This window comes from Canis lupus, chromosome 29, assembly GCF_048164855.1.
Source record: "Canis lupus baileyi chromosome 29, mCanLup2.hap1, whole genome shotgun sequence".
Taxonomy (NCBI): Eukaryota; Metazoa; Chordata; class Mammalia; order Carnivora; family Canidae; genus Canis; species Canis lupus.
Genome location: NC_132866.1, coordinates 218491 through 232898, shown reverse-complemented (window position 1 = coordinate 232898; position 14408 = coordinate 218491). Strand labels below are relative to the sequence as shown.

The 14408-nt window shown below is 62.3% G+C and overlaps 2 protein-coding genes across 2 annotated transcripts; both read right to left on the bottom strand.

Moving 5' to 3' along the window:
• Positions 1-1941: 1941 nt before the first annotated feature.
• On the bottom strand, positions 1942-3742 carry SPRN (shadow of prion protein). The gene is made up of 2 exons (XM_072804714.1): positions 3621-3742; positions 1942-2415 (listed from the first exon to the last, which is right to left on the bottom strand). The coding sequence occupies exon 2, from the start codon at positions 2398-2400 to the stop codon at positions 1957-1959; it is 444 nt and encodes a 147-aa protein (XP_072660815.1). The 5' UTR covers positions 2401-2415; positions 3621-3742; the 3' UTR covers positions 1942-1956.
• A 4100-nt stretch (positions 3743-7842) lies between these two features.
• Positions 7843-10918, bottom strand: LOC140620507 (olfactory receptor 226-like). Its single transcript, XM_072804713.1, has 2 exons — positions 10691-10918; positions 7843-9061 (listed from the first exon to the last, which is right to left on the bottom strand). The coding sequence occupies exon 2, from the start codon at positions 9025-9027 to the stop codon at positions 8092-8094; it is 936 nt and encodes a 311-aa protein (XP_072660814.1). The 5' UTR covers positions 9028-9061; positions 10691-10918; the 3' UTR covers positions 7843-8091.
• Between the last annotated feature and the right edge of the window lie 3490 nt (positions 10919-14408).

Sequence of the window (14408 nt, the reverse complement as noted above, 5' to 3'; positions counted from 1 at the left end):
CGGCGCTGGTGCGGTTGGCGGGGACTCCCGAGCTGCTCCCCACCGCCTGTGAGCACCTTCCACCCGATAGGCTCGTGGGGCGCCTCCCCGGGAGCTGCACCTGCCGGCCTGCACCCAGGACGGCGCCCAGGCTGGGCCCAGTCAGGGCTCTGCCCCTTGTGTCCAGCCAGGCGTGGCCTCCTGGAAACCCCGGGGTCTCCGCCGAGCACCCCCCGATGCCGCCCACCCCGCGTGCACACACTAACCTCTCCTGAGGGTCCCCGGCCCAGGTGCCGCCTGCCTCCTGCTGGGGCCCTGGCCAGTAGAGTGCAAAGCGTCCACACTTGCGGCTTTGCCCAATGCCAGGCACTCCCTGACTCCGCGCATCTCCACGTGGTGCGTGCGGCCTGCCAGGGCGCCCGGAGGCTGGGCCCACGCTCCTGCCCTCAGGTGGAACCAAGTGCGCCCAGGGAGCAGCCCCGATGGGTGTCCTGCCCGCAGGTACGGTGGCTCAGTGGACACACTGCCCCCAGGCCCTGGGCAGGGCTTGGCCATGGCCTGCGGGTCTTTGGTAGCATCACGTTTGGTCTGGAGTGGATGGAGGCGTGTCTGGGCTTGCTGTCCCCCGGAATGCTGGCAGTGTGGACGCGGGCGGCTGCGGGGAACTGCGTCCTGGTCTTTGGAGAAAAATGCTTGGTCCGCGATTCTGCTGGTAGCTTGGAGACCCCCCCCCCCAACCAGACCTGTGAGTCAGCTGTGGGGCCCCTGCAGGTGCTGGCGTCTGAGTCCCGAGGCCCCGGGTCTGGGGCGCAGCCCAGCAGCTGCTGAGGACTACAGTGAGCACCAGAGGAGGAGATTGGAGGACCCGGCGGGGACGCCGTCCTGCCGTGGGCTACGGGCTGGAGGGTGTGAAGAGCTGAGGGCCGCGGGGCTGAGCTCAGGGACGGTGACCCAGGCCCGAGGCTTGAGGGAAACGGGCCTCCTGGCGCCTGAGAAGCCGAGGGCTGGCCTCCTGCACAGGGCTGCTGGGGTGCCGGAGGCGCATCTTGCAGGGCCCGCCTGGCATCTCCTCAGAGGCTCCCCGGCTCTGTCCTGCCCTCGGAATGGCGGGGGCTCAGCCTCTGCGGGCTTTCTTGGCCTGAGCCGGAGTCCTCAGGCCCTCGGTGCCGCCTGCTGGTTCTGACCCGGGGTCTGGCCCGTGCCGGTCACACGTCCCCTTCCCGGGAGGTGCTGCGGGGAGGTGCTGCTGTGGGCTACAGGGCGGCCTCATGCACCTGGCTGCCCCGGGAGGGCCCAGCGCGAGGGCAGTTTGCGTCCCTGGGTGCCCACGGGCACTGATTCCAGAAGGTGAACCTGAAGCTCAAAGGAAACGGAGAGCTCTTGAAATTTAAACAGAACCTTTGTGTTTTTTTTTTTCCCTCCCAAAATAGGTCTCAAGAAAAGTGGAATGATTTGTTTCAAGTTGGGCCAGAGTGGCTCCAAGGGAACCCTGGTCTGAGTGTGGCCCAGGGAGGGACCGGCCGCTGCGCCCGGGGGTGAGCTGGCGAGGCTGTGGCCGGGTGCTCTGGGGGTTGTGCGGAGGCCCGTGCTGGGCGCGCCTGGGCTCCGGGACCCGCAGGCGGTGGCAGGCACACCGCAGCCCGGGAGTGGGGCCTCTGGTCGGTTGGGCGCTTCTGTGAGGGAGGCCGCGGGGTCCTCGGGTCCCGGCCGGGTCAGCACCGCCCGCAGCCCTCGCGTCCAGGGCGGGGTCGGGGGAGCTGCCGAGGCCTCAGCGGCCGCGTGGCCCCTCTGGGCGCCTGGCCAGGTCGGTGCAGGAGGCACAGGGCACCTGCCTCTCTGGGGAGCCGGCGACGCGCAGGCAGTGGGCCGGGCATCCCCCAGCGGGCGCGCCGGGCTCTGGGCGGCGGGGAGGGGGCCGGGCAGGGCGGGGGAGGGGGCCGGGGGCCGGGGGCCGGGGCCGGGAGCCCCGAGCCGGGCCTAGGGCGGCAGCAGCCCCCGCGCGCCCAGGGCGCCGCCCAGCAGCAGGCAGAGGCGCGGGCTGCCCGTGGGTCCGGCGCCCGAGGTCCACGCGCGGAAGCCGTACACGCCTCGGCCCGTCCCGTTGCCGCCCGGGGCCGCGTCCTCGCCGTCGTCGGGGTCGCGCTCCCCCAGGCCCGGGGCCCTCCGCCAGCTGGACCCCGCCGCCAGGCCCGCGGCCGCCCCCGCCCCCGCCGCCGCCCCCGCCGCCGCCACGCGCAGCGAGGAGCCCCCGTAGCGCGGCGCCGGCCTCACGCGCACCCGCGGGGCCCCCCGCGCGCCCCCGCGCAGCCCTCCCCGGGCGCTGCCGCGAGCCCCCCCACGGCCGCCCTTGGCCGCGCCGCCGTCGCAGAGGAAGGTGGCGGCCAGCAGCAGCGCCCAGCACGTCGCGGCCGTCCAGTTCATCGCTGCGGAGCAGACCTGCGGCGGAAGGGGAAAGGGCCTCAGCTTCCCGGGGCGGGGGGCCGCGGCTGGGGCCAGGGGGGCCAGGGGTCGGGGGGCCAGGGGTCAGGGGCTCAGGGGGTCAGGGCCTGGGGCCAGAGGGTCGGGGGCTCGGAGACCAGGGCCAGGGAGTCAGGGGGCCAGGGGCTGGGCACAGGGGGCTCGAGGGGCCAGGGGTCCAGGGCCTGGGTCCAGGGGTCAGGGGGCCGGGGCTGGGGACAGGGGTCAGGGCCTCAGGAACCAGGGGGGCCAGGGAGTCGGGGGGCCAGGGGCTGGGCACAGGGGGCTCGGGGGGCCAGGGTGTCAGGGTCTGGGGGCTCAGGGCCCAGGGGGGCCAGGCCTGGGGACAGGGGGCTCAGGATCTGGGGAGGCTCAGGGACCAGGAGCTCAGGGCCCAGGGGGCCAGGGCCTAGGGACAGGGGGCTCAGGAGCTCAGGGACTGGGGAGGCTCAGGGACAGGGGGCTCAGGGGCTCAAGATCTGGGGGCTCAGGGTCCAGGAGGCTCAGGGCCCTGGGGGGCCCAGGGCCTGGGACACGGGGCTTAGGGACCAGGGGGGCCAGGCCTGGGGACAGGGGGCTCAGGGTCTGGGGGCTCAGGGACCGGGGAGCCATGGCCGGGGCTCAGCGTTGGGCGCTCCGCGGCCACCAGCATCCTGAGCTCAGGGTGGGACGGCTGGGGCCCGCGGGTGGGGGAGGGTTAGGCGGTCAGGCCTGGGGAGAGGGTGGGGTCCCGTTCAGGAAGGAGGAAGGGGTGAGTTGGAGAATGACAGGGGTTATTCTGTGCCCGGGGGTGGAGCGGGAGCAAAGAATGGGGGGGGGGTGAACACCTGCGCTGGGCCCCGCCGCCTGGGCCGCCCCGGGACCACCCACCCAGGCCCCGCAGGACCCGAGGCCACAGTGGCGGAGACCAGGTGTGCGTCTCCCCCGGACCCTCCGGGGCGGAGCAGGGCGTTCTGGCCTCGCAGGCGGCGCGGACACGCGCGCCGTGACCCGGTGCAGGCCCCGCCCCGCAGCCCGGGACCCGGGGGCCGTCCGCTCCCCCCACCGCCGCGGAGCCCGGGGCCGGGCCGGGCCGCTCGCTGGGCCCCATCGGGCCGCGGGGACCGGCGGCGGCGCGACCCTCCCCGACCCTCCGCCACCCTCCCCGGGCCCCGGGCCCTCGCGCCGCCTCCGCCCCGCCTTACCCGCCTCGGGCTTGCTGCGGACCGCGGGCCGGAGACGCCGCTGCAGGGGCGCGGGAGGGAGGGAGCGGCGGCGGCCGAGACCCCGCTGCGGGCGGGCGGAGCCGGCTGCCGAGGCCTCGGAGGGCGGGGGCGGGCGGGCCCGAGGCTCGTGCCCGGGAGGGGAGGCGGCGGCGGCGGCGGCGGCGGAGGAGAGCGGCCCGGCGGCGGGGAGCGCGCGGCCCCTCGGCACCCGCCCCCCCGCGCCCCCGCCCCTGCCCCGCCATCCCCGCTCCGCGCCCCCGCCCCGCCCCGCCGCCTGCTCCCCCTCCCCCTCCCCCTCCCCCTGCTTCCCCCGCCCCCCTCCTCGCCATCCCCGCCACCTGCTTCCCCCCTGCCCCCGTCCCCGTCCCCCTGCCCCCATCCTCGCCATCCCCCCCACCGCCTGCTTCCCCCTCCCCTCCCCCCTGCTTCCCCCTCCCCTGCCCCCCATCCTCACCACCCCCCCGCGCCCGCTGCACCCTGCACCCCCGCCCCGCCATCCCCACCCCGCGCCCCTGCCCCGCGCCCCGCCGCCTGTTACCCCCACCCCTCCTCCTCCCCCCTCCTCGCCATCCCCACCACCTGCTTCCCCTCTGCCCCCGCCCCGCCCGTGCCCCTGCCCCCATCCTCACCATCCCGTCCCCCCCCCCCCCCGTCCCCCTGCCCCCATCCTCACCATCCCGGGGCCCCCCCCTCCCGTCATCCCCGCCCCGCGCCCCGCCGCCTGTTCCCCCTCCCCCTGCTTCCTCTTCCTCCCTCTCCTGCCCCCCCCACCATCCCCGCCCGGCCCCCCCCCCCCCCCCCCGCCATCCCCGCCCCTTGCCCCACTGCCTGTTCCCCCTCCCCCTGCCCCATCCCCCTCCCGTCCCCCTGCGCACCCCCATCCTCACCATCCCCGCCCCCCCTGCGCCCCTGCCCCCGCTTCCCCCTCCCTCTTCCCCCCTCCTCCCCTCCTCCCCTGCCTCCCTCGAACCATGTGCCCCAGACGCCCTCAGAATGCCCCAGCGGCCCGGTTCTAGGTCCCGGCGGCGTCCAGGGCCCGCAGGAGGCCCCGGGAGGAGGGGGTGGCTCTTCCAAGGCCGCGGAGCAAAGGAGCCATGGCTGACCTTGGCTCCCGGCCTGTGCAGCCCCTGCCTGGAAGCCGAAGCCGCTGTCCCAGCCAACCGCTCCTCCCTGTCCCGCTGCATCCATCACACTTCCCTGCTACCCGGCTTTGAGGTCTCCTCCCCTGCGCCCTGGCCAGTCGGCCTGGGGACACCACGCTCCCCTGATGGCTTCAGGAGTGCACCCCACGGCCTCCTAACCTGTGACATGACTGACCCCTCTCGATGCCCAGAGGCTCAGAGCTGCTGCTCCACACACAATCCTGTGATGGCGCGACCCCTACAACCTCAGAATGGGTCTGTATTTGGAGATGGGGTCTTTACAGAGGTAATCAAGGTAAAATGAGGTCCGTAAGGCAGGCCCTGATCCAGTCCACCTGGTGTCCTTATAAGGAGAGATCAGGACACAGGCAGGCACAGGACCAGCAGGTGAGGACACGGAGAGGGGACGGCCATCTGTGAGCCCAGGAGAGCGGCCTCAGGAGGAACCAGCCCTACCGCACCCTGTGTCAGACTTCCAGCCCCCAGAACCGTGGGAAAACGTATGGAGGTTCCTCAAAGAGTTAGAAATAGAGCTGCCCTACACCCAGCAATTGCACTGCTGGGGATTGACCCCAAAGATACAGATGCAGTGAAACGCCAGGACACCTGCACCCCGATGTTCATAGCGGCAATGTCCACAATAGCCACACTGGGGAAGGAGCCTCGGTGTCCTGCGACAGATGATGGATAAAGAGGATGTGGTCTCTGTATACAGTGGGGATATTCCTCAGCCATCAGAAAGGACAAATACCCACCATGTGCTTCGACGTGGATGGAACTGGAGGGTGTGATGCCGAGTGAAGTAAGTCAGTCGGAGAAGGACAAACATTATATAGTCTCATTCATTTGGGGAATATAAAAAGTAGTGAAAGGGAACAAAGGGCAAAGGAGAGAAAATGAGTGGGAAATATCAGAGAGGGAGACAGAACATGAGAGACTGACGTCTAACTCTGGGAAACGAACTAGGGGTGGTGGAAGGGGAGGTGGGGGGGTGACTGGGTGACGGGCACTGAGGGGGGCACTTGCCGGGATGAGCACCGGGTGATATGCTATATGTTGGCAAATAGAACTCCAATGAAAGAATATACAAAAAAAAAAAAAAAAAAGAAAGAAAAAGCTCAGGTGACAAGTGAAATTGAGGGAGAAGGATAGGATCTCAAGAGTTATGACAACAACAAAAAAGGAAAATGAACTTCTGGTGTTTAAGCCACCCCATGGGTGGTACTTGGTTGTGCCGTCCTGAGCAAGTAACAGAGAACCCAAGGGTTTCTAGTCCATATGGGAAAGTGAAAAAAGTACTAATGTAACTCATTTTGATAAACAAGATCAAGGAAGGACTCAGTGTGTCAGACATTGTTATAAAAGGTCACGGGGATAAAGCAACCTGGTCTTGGCGAGGATCACACAGAGCAGTGCAGGCAAAGTGAGTGTTGCTAAGGGACACACGGAGCAACTTCACACGCGCCTACACGAGTAGGACGGGGGCGAGAGCGTGACGCAGCCAGAACCTCAAAGAATCAAACGGAAATTCTAGAACTGAAAAGAATACACTTAAAAACGCGGATTAGATGTGGCCAGGGAGAATTAGTAGCCTGGAAGAGGAGAAGGAAATTTCCAGAAGAAAGCACAGAGAGGAAGCCAGCGTACACAGAAGGCTGCCGGGGCTGCGGGGCCACACGCAGAGCTGGGTGAAGGGGGGACGTGGCAGGTGCAGTGTCTAGGGGCACAAGCCGACCATTTCCAAAAGCCGATGAGACAAGGCACACATTCTAGAAGCATCACAAGCTCCAAGCATGGCAAGTACAGAGAAGAGCATGCCCTGGAAGCCAAACACCAAACTTCTTGTTAGAAGACCTTGAAAGCTTCTGGCAACGGGGGAAACCCAGTAACCTAAAGGGACTGAAGACAAGCTGATGTCTCCACAGACACGGGGGGCAGCTGAGACACAAGGTGCGGTTTGCAGAGCTGAGAGGCCCAGACAGAAGTCCTGTGTCACACAAGCTCCCACGAGTGACCCGGGGGCGCGCACGGCTCTGTGGACGTCAGACCCGAGCCTCAGGGTCGAGGCGGGAAGCCTTACGGGAGACAGAGGAGCGCTTCTTCAAGACCTAAGGTTAGATTCACCAAGGTGACAAAACAGTTCGGAATTTCGTGTGTGTAATGACATAACCTCAAAATAATAAAGCAAAACTGTAGGAAATCACGTCTGTGCATTTAACAGTCTCACATGCAAAGCAGTGGCACAGGTTTGTGGGTACGTGCCGCCGGCGGGGGGACACGAAACACCTCGCTGGGGCCGCGGCAGGGGAAGCAATGAGGTCACCCTGACCAGTGACGACAGCACACTAAGAAGGAGAGTGCTGGGCCAACCCAGTTTCTGCCCCTAAGTGCCAGGGAACAAAGAAAAGGCAGAAATACCACATATGGGCTTGCCGTCTATCTCTTAGACCCGCCAGGTTGTTTTTTTATTTTCAAGATTTTATGTATTTATTCATGAGAGACACAGAGAGAGGCAGAGACACAGGCAGAGGGAGAAGCGGGCTCCATGTGGGGAGCTTGACGTAGGACTCAATCCTGGGACCCCGGGGTCACGCCCCAAGCTGAAGGTGGGGCTTAACCACTGGGCCACCCAGAGATCCCCAAGACCCGCCAAGTTTTAGGTAAAGTGACATTCTTGTTTCTGAGGAAAGATGGCAAGTGTGTGGCCTATGACACTGTCTGGACGTGCCGGGACACTTGGCCCATCGTCCAGCCAGCTGAGGTTGGTGGCAAGGAGGTCTGCTCTAAGGCCTGGGGCCGTCGGGCCTGGAGGCCATCCAGGGGGGCTGAGGGACAGGGCAGCAGGGCCCAGGAGGGCCAGGAAGAGGGGCTGGCCACCCCCGGGGGTTGAGGGGAAAGGAGCCTTCCTGTGAGGGGTGGTGGGGAGGGAAGGGGGAGTGGGGGAGGGGAGGGGAAGGAGCGTGGGAGGGGATGGGGGATGGGAGGGGGCTGGGTAGGGGGAATGGCGGAGGGGAAGGGGCCTGGGAGAGGGAGGGGGGACGGGGGAGGGGATGGGGAAGGGGACAGGGAGGGGAGGGGGCCGCCCTCCTGGGCTGAGGCCCTGCCGGGAGCTGTCCACGCTCGGGTGCTGACGCTCTGGAGCGTGGGTGGCCGGGAGCTCTGGTCTCCCCGCTTGTTCGGTACCCCCCTGGCACCGGGTCCCTGGCAGCTGAGGCTCAGGGCGCCAGGCTGTGGCCTGTCCGGGCTGAGCTGGGGCTGTGAGCAGGGGGAGGAGGGCTTTGGGGAGTCCTTCCTCCTGCAGCTGGTGGTCAGCAGGGCCCAGGGGCGTGGAGGAGTTTGGCCAGAGCCGCCCTGATGTCCCGGTTGCGCAGGCAGTAGATGACGGGGTTGAGCAGCGGGGTCACGAGTGAGTAGACCACGGACACCCGCTTGTTGAGGTCGATGGAGCTGGCGGCGCGAGGCCGGGCGTACATGAAGATGGTGGTGCTGTAGAAGACGGCCACCACCAGCAGGTGGGAGGCGCAGGTGGAGAAGGCTCTCCGGCGTCTGGCCCACCCCGGGATCCTCAGCACGGTGGCCAGGATGTGCACGTAGGACACCGTGGTCACCAGCAGGGAGGTGGCGAGCACAGCCAGGGCTGCCACGAAGTCTAGAACTTCCACGGCACTGGTGTCAGAGCACGAGAGCTGCAGCAGGGGTGAGACGTCGCAGAAGAAGTGGTTGAGGACGTTGGGGCCACAGAACCTGAGGCGCGAGATGAGAGCCACGGACACGAACGAGGCCAGGAAGCCGCCCAGCCAGGCGCCCAGGGCCAGCCACAGGCAGAGCCCCCGGTTCATGGTGGCCGGGTAGCGCAGCGGGCGACAGATGGCCAGGTACCGGTCACAGGCCATGGTGGTCAGGAGGAAGCACTCGGAGGAGCCGAGCGAGAGGAAGAGAAACAGCTGCGTGAGGCACCCTGCGAAGGAGATGGTCCTCGCCCGCGCCAGGAGGCCCGCCAGCAGCTTGGGGACGGTGACCGAGATGTAGAGGGTCTCCAGCACTGACAGGTTGGCCAGGAAGAAGTACATGGGCGTGTGCAGTTGGCGGCTGGCTCGGATGGTCACCACGATGACCAGGTTCTCCAGGACGGTCACCAGGTAGGTGGCGAGGAATAACCCGAAAAGCAGTCCCCGAAGGTGGCACAGCTCTGGGAAGCCCAGCAGGATGAACTCCGTTCGCAGGGCGTCGGTGGAGTTGCCCATGGCCCTGGCTGCCGGGGCGGGCCCTTCGGAGCACCTGGAACGGTGGGGGGACGTGGTGGTGAGTGGCCGCCGGGGCCGGTGGCTGTGCCGTCACCCCTCCCAAGAGGGGTCCCCACGGTGCTGCCCCCCTGGGTGTCACCCCCACCCCACCCCCATGCCGTTACCCGGGTGGCCCCTGCAAAGAGGCGTTGGGCCCCACAGGCCAGCGATCTACTGGGGAAGCCGCCAGGTGTGTGCCCTTCCTGCTCCAGTGCACCGGTGCCCGCCAGGGGTGTGTGCACACGAATGCACACCCACCCACCCACCCCGGGGCACCCTCCGCCTGTGTGCACCCCCCACATCTCCAGGTGTACACATGCCCCCCACACCTGGTGTGCACAGCACCCGGAGCAAGAGGAAGACCCCTTCTGTCTTTCGGGCGTGTCCCTGGGCATCATCCTGGCCTCGGCCAGAATGCTCAGGGGCCCTCAAGCCTGGGGACGGACACCACGTCCGTGGGACGGCCAGGGGGCTCTCGGGGCCCAGCAGCCACCAGCGTGTTTGCGGAAGGGGGGGCTCCTGTCCAGGTCGGCGGTGGCTGAGCCCCTGAGGCCTTTATCCTGAGCTATCTGAGCAGCAAAGTGGCTGTTTGGGGGCTGGGAGCCGCAAGGGGTAGGACACCCCTGCCCTAGGTGTCTCAGGGTGAGGGACCCCCCCCCCGGCCCTGGGAGTCTGGGGAGCTGGCCAGGCTCGCGCTGCCCCGTGGACAGGGGTGCACCGGGCGTTCCCGCAGCACTACGGTCCCTGGGATACCACCGCCACTCACCCAGGGAAGGGACTGTGCTCCCGGCAACCCGCTTGGCCCTGGACGGGGGGCGGGGGGGCGGAGAGGGGGGCTGGCTGGGGGCTGGGGGGTGCGTGCATGGGCGGGTGCGGATGGATGAGGCCTGCCCCCCAGTTCTTGGCAGAGTGTTTGCAGACGGAGGGCGCACTCGGTCAGTGGGACCCGCTTGGACCCCAGGCCCAGGGCCCCTCGCCCTCCCCGGCCTATGCCTCAGGAACAGCCTCCCCCGAGGAGGTTCGGCCTCCCTGGGTCCTCGTGGGGCTCTGAGGGTCGGGGTCGGGGTCCGGGGTCCGGCCTGCTCGCCGCCTCTCCCTGGGTCCTGGCCACCAGCCCCACAGCAGACGCCGAGGCAGATCCTCACCTGGGCAGGGGTGCAGAGCCACTAGTGCGGGGCCCGGGGGAGGGGGCGGCCCGGCCCCTGACCTGAGTGACAGTGGGGTCACGCCCGCCGCCCTGGGGCGCCCAGGCTGGGGAGCCGGCCCGAGCCGTCTGGCCTTCCCCGGCAGCCCCCCGACACCCACTGTCGTCGGCCCTGCGGGAGCGCGGCCGCCAGCGAGCCTGTGCCCGGGGACCGTCGCTGCTCCCGGCGGCCTAATCAAGGGTGATGCATGGTGGCTCGATGCCAACTGTGCGGGAGGCTGTCCCACATGTTGTCCCTCGGGTCTTGCCTTTCCGCGTCACTGCCATTGCTGCTCCCTGTGGCGGCTGTGCTGGGTGTGTGATGTTCACCCCATCTCCGCCCGGGGCCCGTCTGGTGGCTTGAAGCCCCCGAGCCCTTAATAAGCCGGGTCGGCCAACGCCCCACCCCCTCGTCCCCGTCCCTCAGCGTCACTCTCTTGCCTTCATGTTCCGGGTCTTGAAAAACCACAATTTTCATGTGTTTGTTTCCTTTTAGGCGGGAGGTTCAGTCTGCGTCTGGCTTCCGTGCTGGCGGCAGGCGGGACCCCAAGTCCAGTCACCCCGTCCGCAACCTGCTGCGGCCCCTGAGCTCCTCCCTTTGCAGAGACCAGCAGTCCTGGCCCGGGCCCTGGTCGCACAGCTGCCGTCCAGCCCGGCCCCACTGCTCCCGGGGTCACTGCCCCGCACTGCCCCTGCCCGGCATCCGGAAACAGCTATTAAAGATTAACGTGACAGCACCCAGATAATCATATTACGGGTCGTGTTTAACCCCGTCACTGCGGTGGAGGCGGCCCTGACGCGAGCTCGCTCCATGCAGCTGGAGGCCGCCTCACACGTATATCCTCAAAATGGATGTAGTCTATGTGTTGCAGTAGCTTCCCTCAGTTTTTAACGTATTTTTTTACTTTCTTTAAGGTGTCTTTTATTTTATTTTATTTTTTTTAAAGATTTAATTTATTCATGAGAGACACACAGAGAGAGAGAGAGAGAGAGAGAGAGAGAGAGGCAGAGACCCAGGCAGAGGGAGAAGCAGGCTCCATGCAGGAGCCCAACGCAGGACTCGATCCCGGGACCCCAGGGTCAGGCCCTGGACTGAAGGCAGCGCTAAACCGCTGAGCCACCCGGGCTGCCCTAAGGTGTCTTTTAATGAACGGATGTTCTTAGGTATTTTCATGTTCTCTTTATTAAGGTATCATACAGCAAAACCTACTCTCTCGGGTGTACAGTTCTGCAATTTTAGCAAATGCACATAGTCGTATAAGCACCACCGCAATAAAAATATACAAAGGTTCCATCTTCCAAGTTTCCCTCCCTGCTGCCCGCCCCTTGGTGAATAAACCTCCCCGTCCCCGGTGCCTGGCAAATCTGTTTTCTGTTCCTGTAACTTTGACTTTTCCAGAATGTTATATAAATAGGATCAAAAGAGCGTGTCCCATTTTGAGCCTGGCTCCCTTAGTGCGCTCCCTTCGTGGCTCAGCCAGGCTGCTGCGTGCGTCCCCTGCGTGGAAGACCAGCCGAGGTACCTGGGCCGTTTCCAGTTTTTGCTGATTACGAACTAAGTCACTATAAACAGTTGCATACATTTTCCTGTGCGAATGTAAGTGTGGGTTACATGAGAGTGTGTTCAGCTCTGTGAGGAGCTGCCAGGCTGGTCCAACGTGGCCACACCGCCTTGCACTGGGTACAGACTTTGAGAAACTGTTGCTCTAAAAAGTTTTTTCTGGTGTCTCCTTGTGTTGTTGGTTTTTTATTTATTTATCTATCTATTTATTTATTTAGATTTTATTTATTTATTCATGAGACACACAGAGAAAGGCAGAGACACACACAGAGGGAGAAGCAGGCTCCATGCAGGGAGCCCGACGTAGGACTCGATCCCGGGACCCCAGGGTCACGCCCTGAGCCAAAGGCAGACGCTCAACTGCTGAGCCCCCCAGACATCCCAAAAACATTTTATTTATTCATTCATTCATTCATGAAAATAGGGAGAGACAGAGAGAGAGAGAGAGAGAGAGGCAGAGACACAGGCAGAGGGAGAAGCAGGCTCCATGCAGGGAGTCCGACATGGGACTTGATCCCGGGACTCCAGGATCATGCCCTGGGCTGAAGGCGGCGCTAAACTAGTGAGCCACCCGGGCTGCCCTGATTCTTAAAAAATTTACATACATCAAAATTCACTTCTTGTGTGGTAAAGTGTAATGGGTTTCAGCAAGCATCACGTACCCACCATTACACTAGGGTATGGAATAGTCTCCCTGCCCTGAAAGTCCTCCGAGCTTTACCTACTAAACACTCTCCTTCCCCTGAACTGATCATTACACCGTCCTCATAGTTTTGACTTTGGAAAAGTCATATAATCGGAATCGTACAGTATACAGACTTTCCAGACTATCCATTCACCTATTAAAGGACATGCTGGTTGCTTCTAGCTTTGAGTGATTATGGATAAAGCTGCTATCAACATCCATGTGCAGTTTTTTGTGTGGGCGTAAGTGTTCAAATCAGCTGGGTAAGTATCTGAGAATGTGATTGTTGGATCTTATGACAAGAGTATGTTTAGCTGCATAAGAAGCTGCCGAACCATCCCCCAAAGTGGCTTTAGGGTTTTGCCTTCCTACCAGCAATGTTGCTCTGTATCCTTACCAGCACTTTGCATTGTCAGGTTTTTGAATTTTAGCCATTCTTATAGGCATGTAGTCATATCTCATTGTTTTAATTGTGCAATATTTTAGTTGTGCAATATTCTAGCAACATCTTTGTTGACCATCTTTTCATATGCTTTTCTTCCATCTGTGTATCTTCTTTGGTCAGGTTTTAAAGGTTTTTTGTTCTTTGAGGGAGGAGAGAGAGAGAGAGAGAGAGAGCCTTAAGCAGGCTCCAAGTCCAGCACGGAGCCTGACACTGGACTTGACCCCAAGACCTTGAGGTCATGACCCGAGCCAATATCAAGAGTTGGACGCTTAGCCAACTGAGCCACCCAGGTTCCCCTTAAATAAAGGCCTTAATTTTAACAAATTTTCAGAAATTAAAAAATTTCCTTTTACGATTTGTCTTCTTGCTCAATAATAATAGCTAACATTTGTCGAGGGCTGGACTATAAGCCAGGCATTGTAAACGGTATCTGTGATGCATTCTCATTTTATTTCTGCAACCATCTAATTTTAGAGATGGAACTGAGGCCATCCACCCATGGTGACACAGGGGCTAGGCAGTGAATGGGAATTAGAATCAGCTTTTCTGATTCCAGAGTCCGAGCTCTTACCCACTACATGAGACTGTCTCCTTTGTAGACCTGCTTTCATACAGATGCCTCATCAATCCACTTGCCAGTGGGTATGCCCTCTGGGCTATACCCGAGATGTTCTAAGAAATGGAAATTGATAAAGCATTCTCCCTGTGTCTTAAAGTGTAGAATGAAGTTAATAAATAATGATTGTTGTCAATTAAAAATGTTTTCTTTGGGGATCCCTGGGTGGCTCTGCAGTTTATTTATTTATTTATTTTTTTATTTTTTTATTTTTTGGCTCAGCAGTTTAGCGCCGTCTTCGGCCCAGGGCGTGATCCTGGAGTCCCGGGATGGAGTCCTACGTCGGGCTCCCTGCGTGGAGCCTGCTTCTCCCTCTGCCTGTGTCCCTGCCTCTCTCTCTATCTATCTCTCTCTGTGTCTCTCATGAATAAGTAAATAAAATCTTTTAAAAAAATAAAAGTTTTTTCTTTTTTGATTCACATTCTTTAAAAAAATTTTTTTTAAAATACACATTCTTTTTTAAGGACATTCTTGACTACTCTGGGGTTAGAATAGTTGCATCTATACCTTCATGGAAATGTTTTAAGATTTCCTTGTTTGTGGCATCTTTTTCTTTTTCATTTTCTTTTTTTCCTGAAGTGAAATTCACACAGCATAACATGAACTACTGAGAACGTGCGGTCCAGCAGGATTTGGTGATGTTGTGCCACTGTTGTTTCTGTCTGACTTCAGCATGTTCTCATCACCCCCAGAGGAAGCTCTGTGCCCCATTCCTCCTTCCTCCTGCTCCGGCCTGGCTGTCACCAATTTGCTTTGTATCCTAGATATTTCATATAAGTGGAATCATACAGTATGTAGCGTTTTGTGTCTGGCATCTTTCCTTTAGCTCTGTTTTCCAAGTTTGTTCGCATT

What these genes read in the sequence shown, in the direction of transcription:
- LOC140620507 (XM_072804713.1), bottom strand. Translation starts at nt 9,027, where the DNA reads ATGGGCAACTCCACCGACGCCCTGCGAACGGAGTTCATCCTGCTGGGC.
- SPRN (XM_072804714.1), bottom strand. Translation starts at nt 2,400, where the DNA reads ATGAACTGGACGGCCGCGACGTGCTGGGCGCTGCTGCTGGCCGCCACC.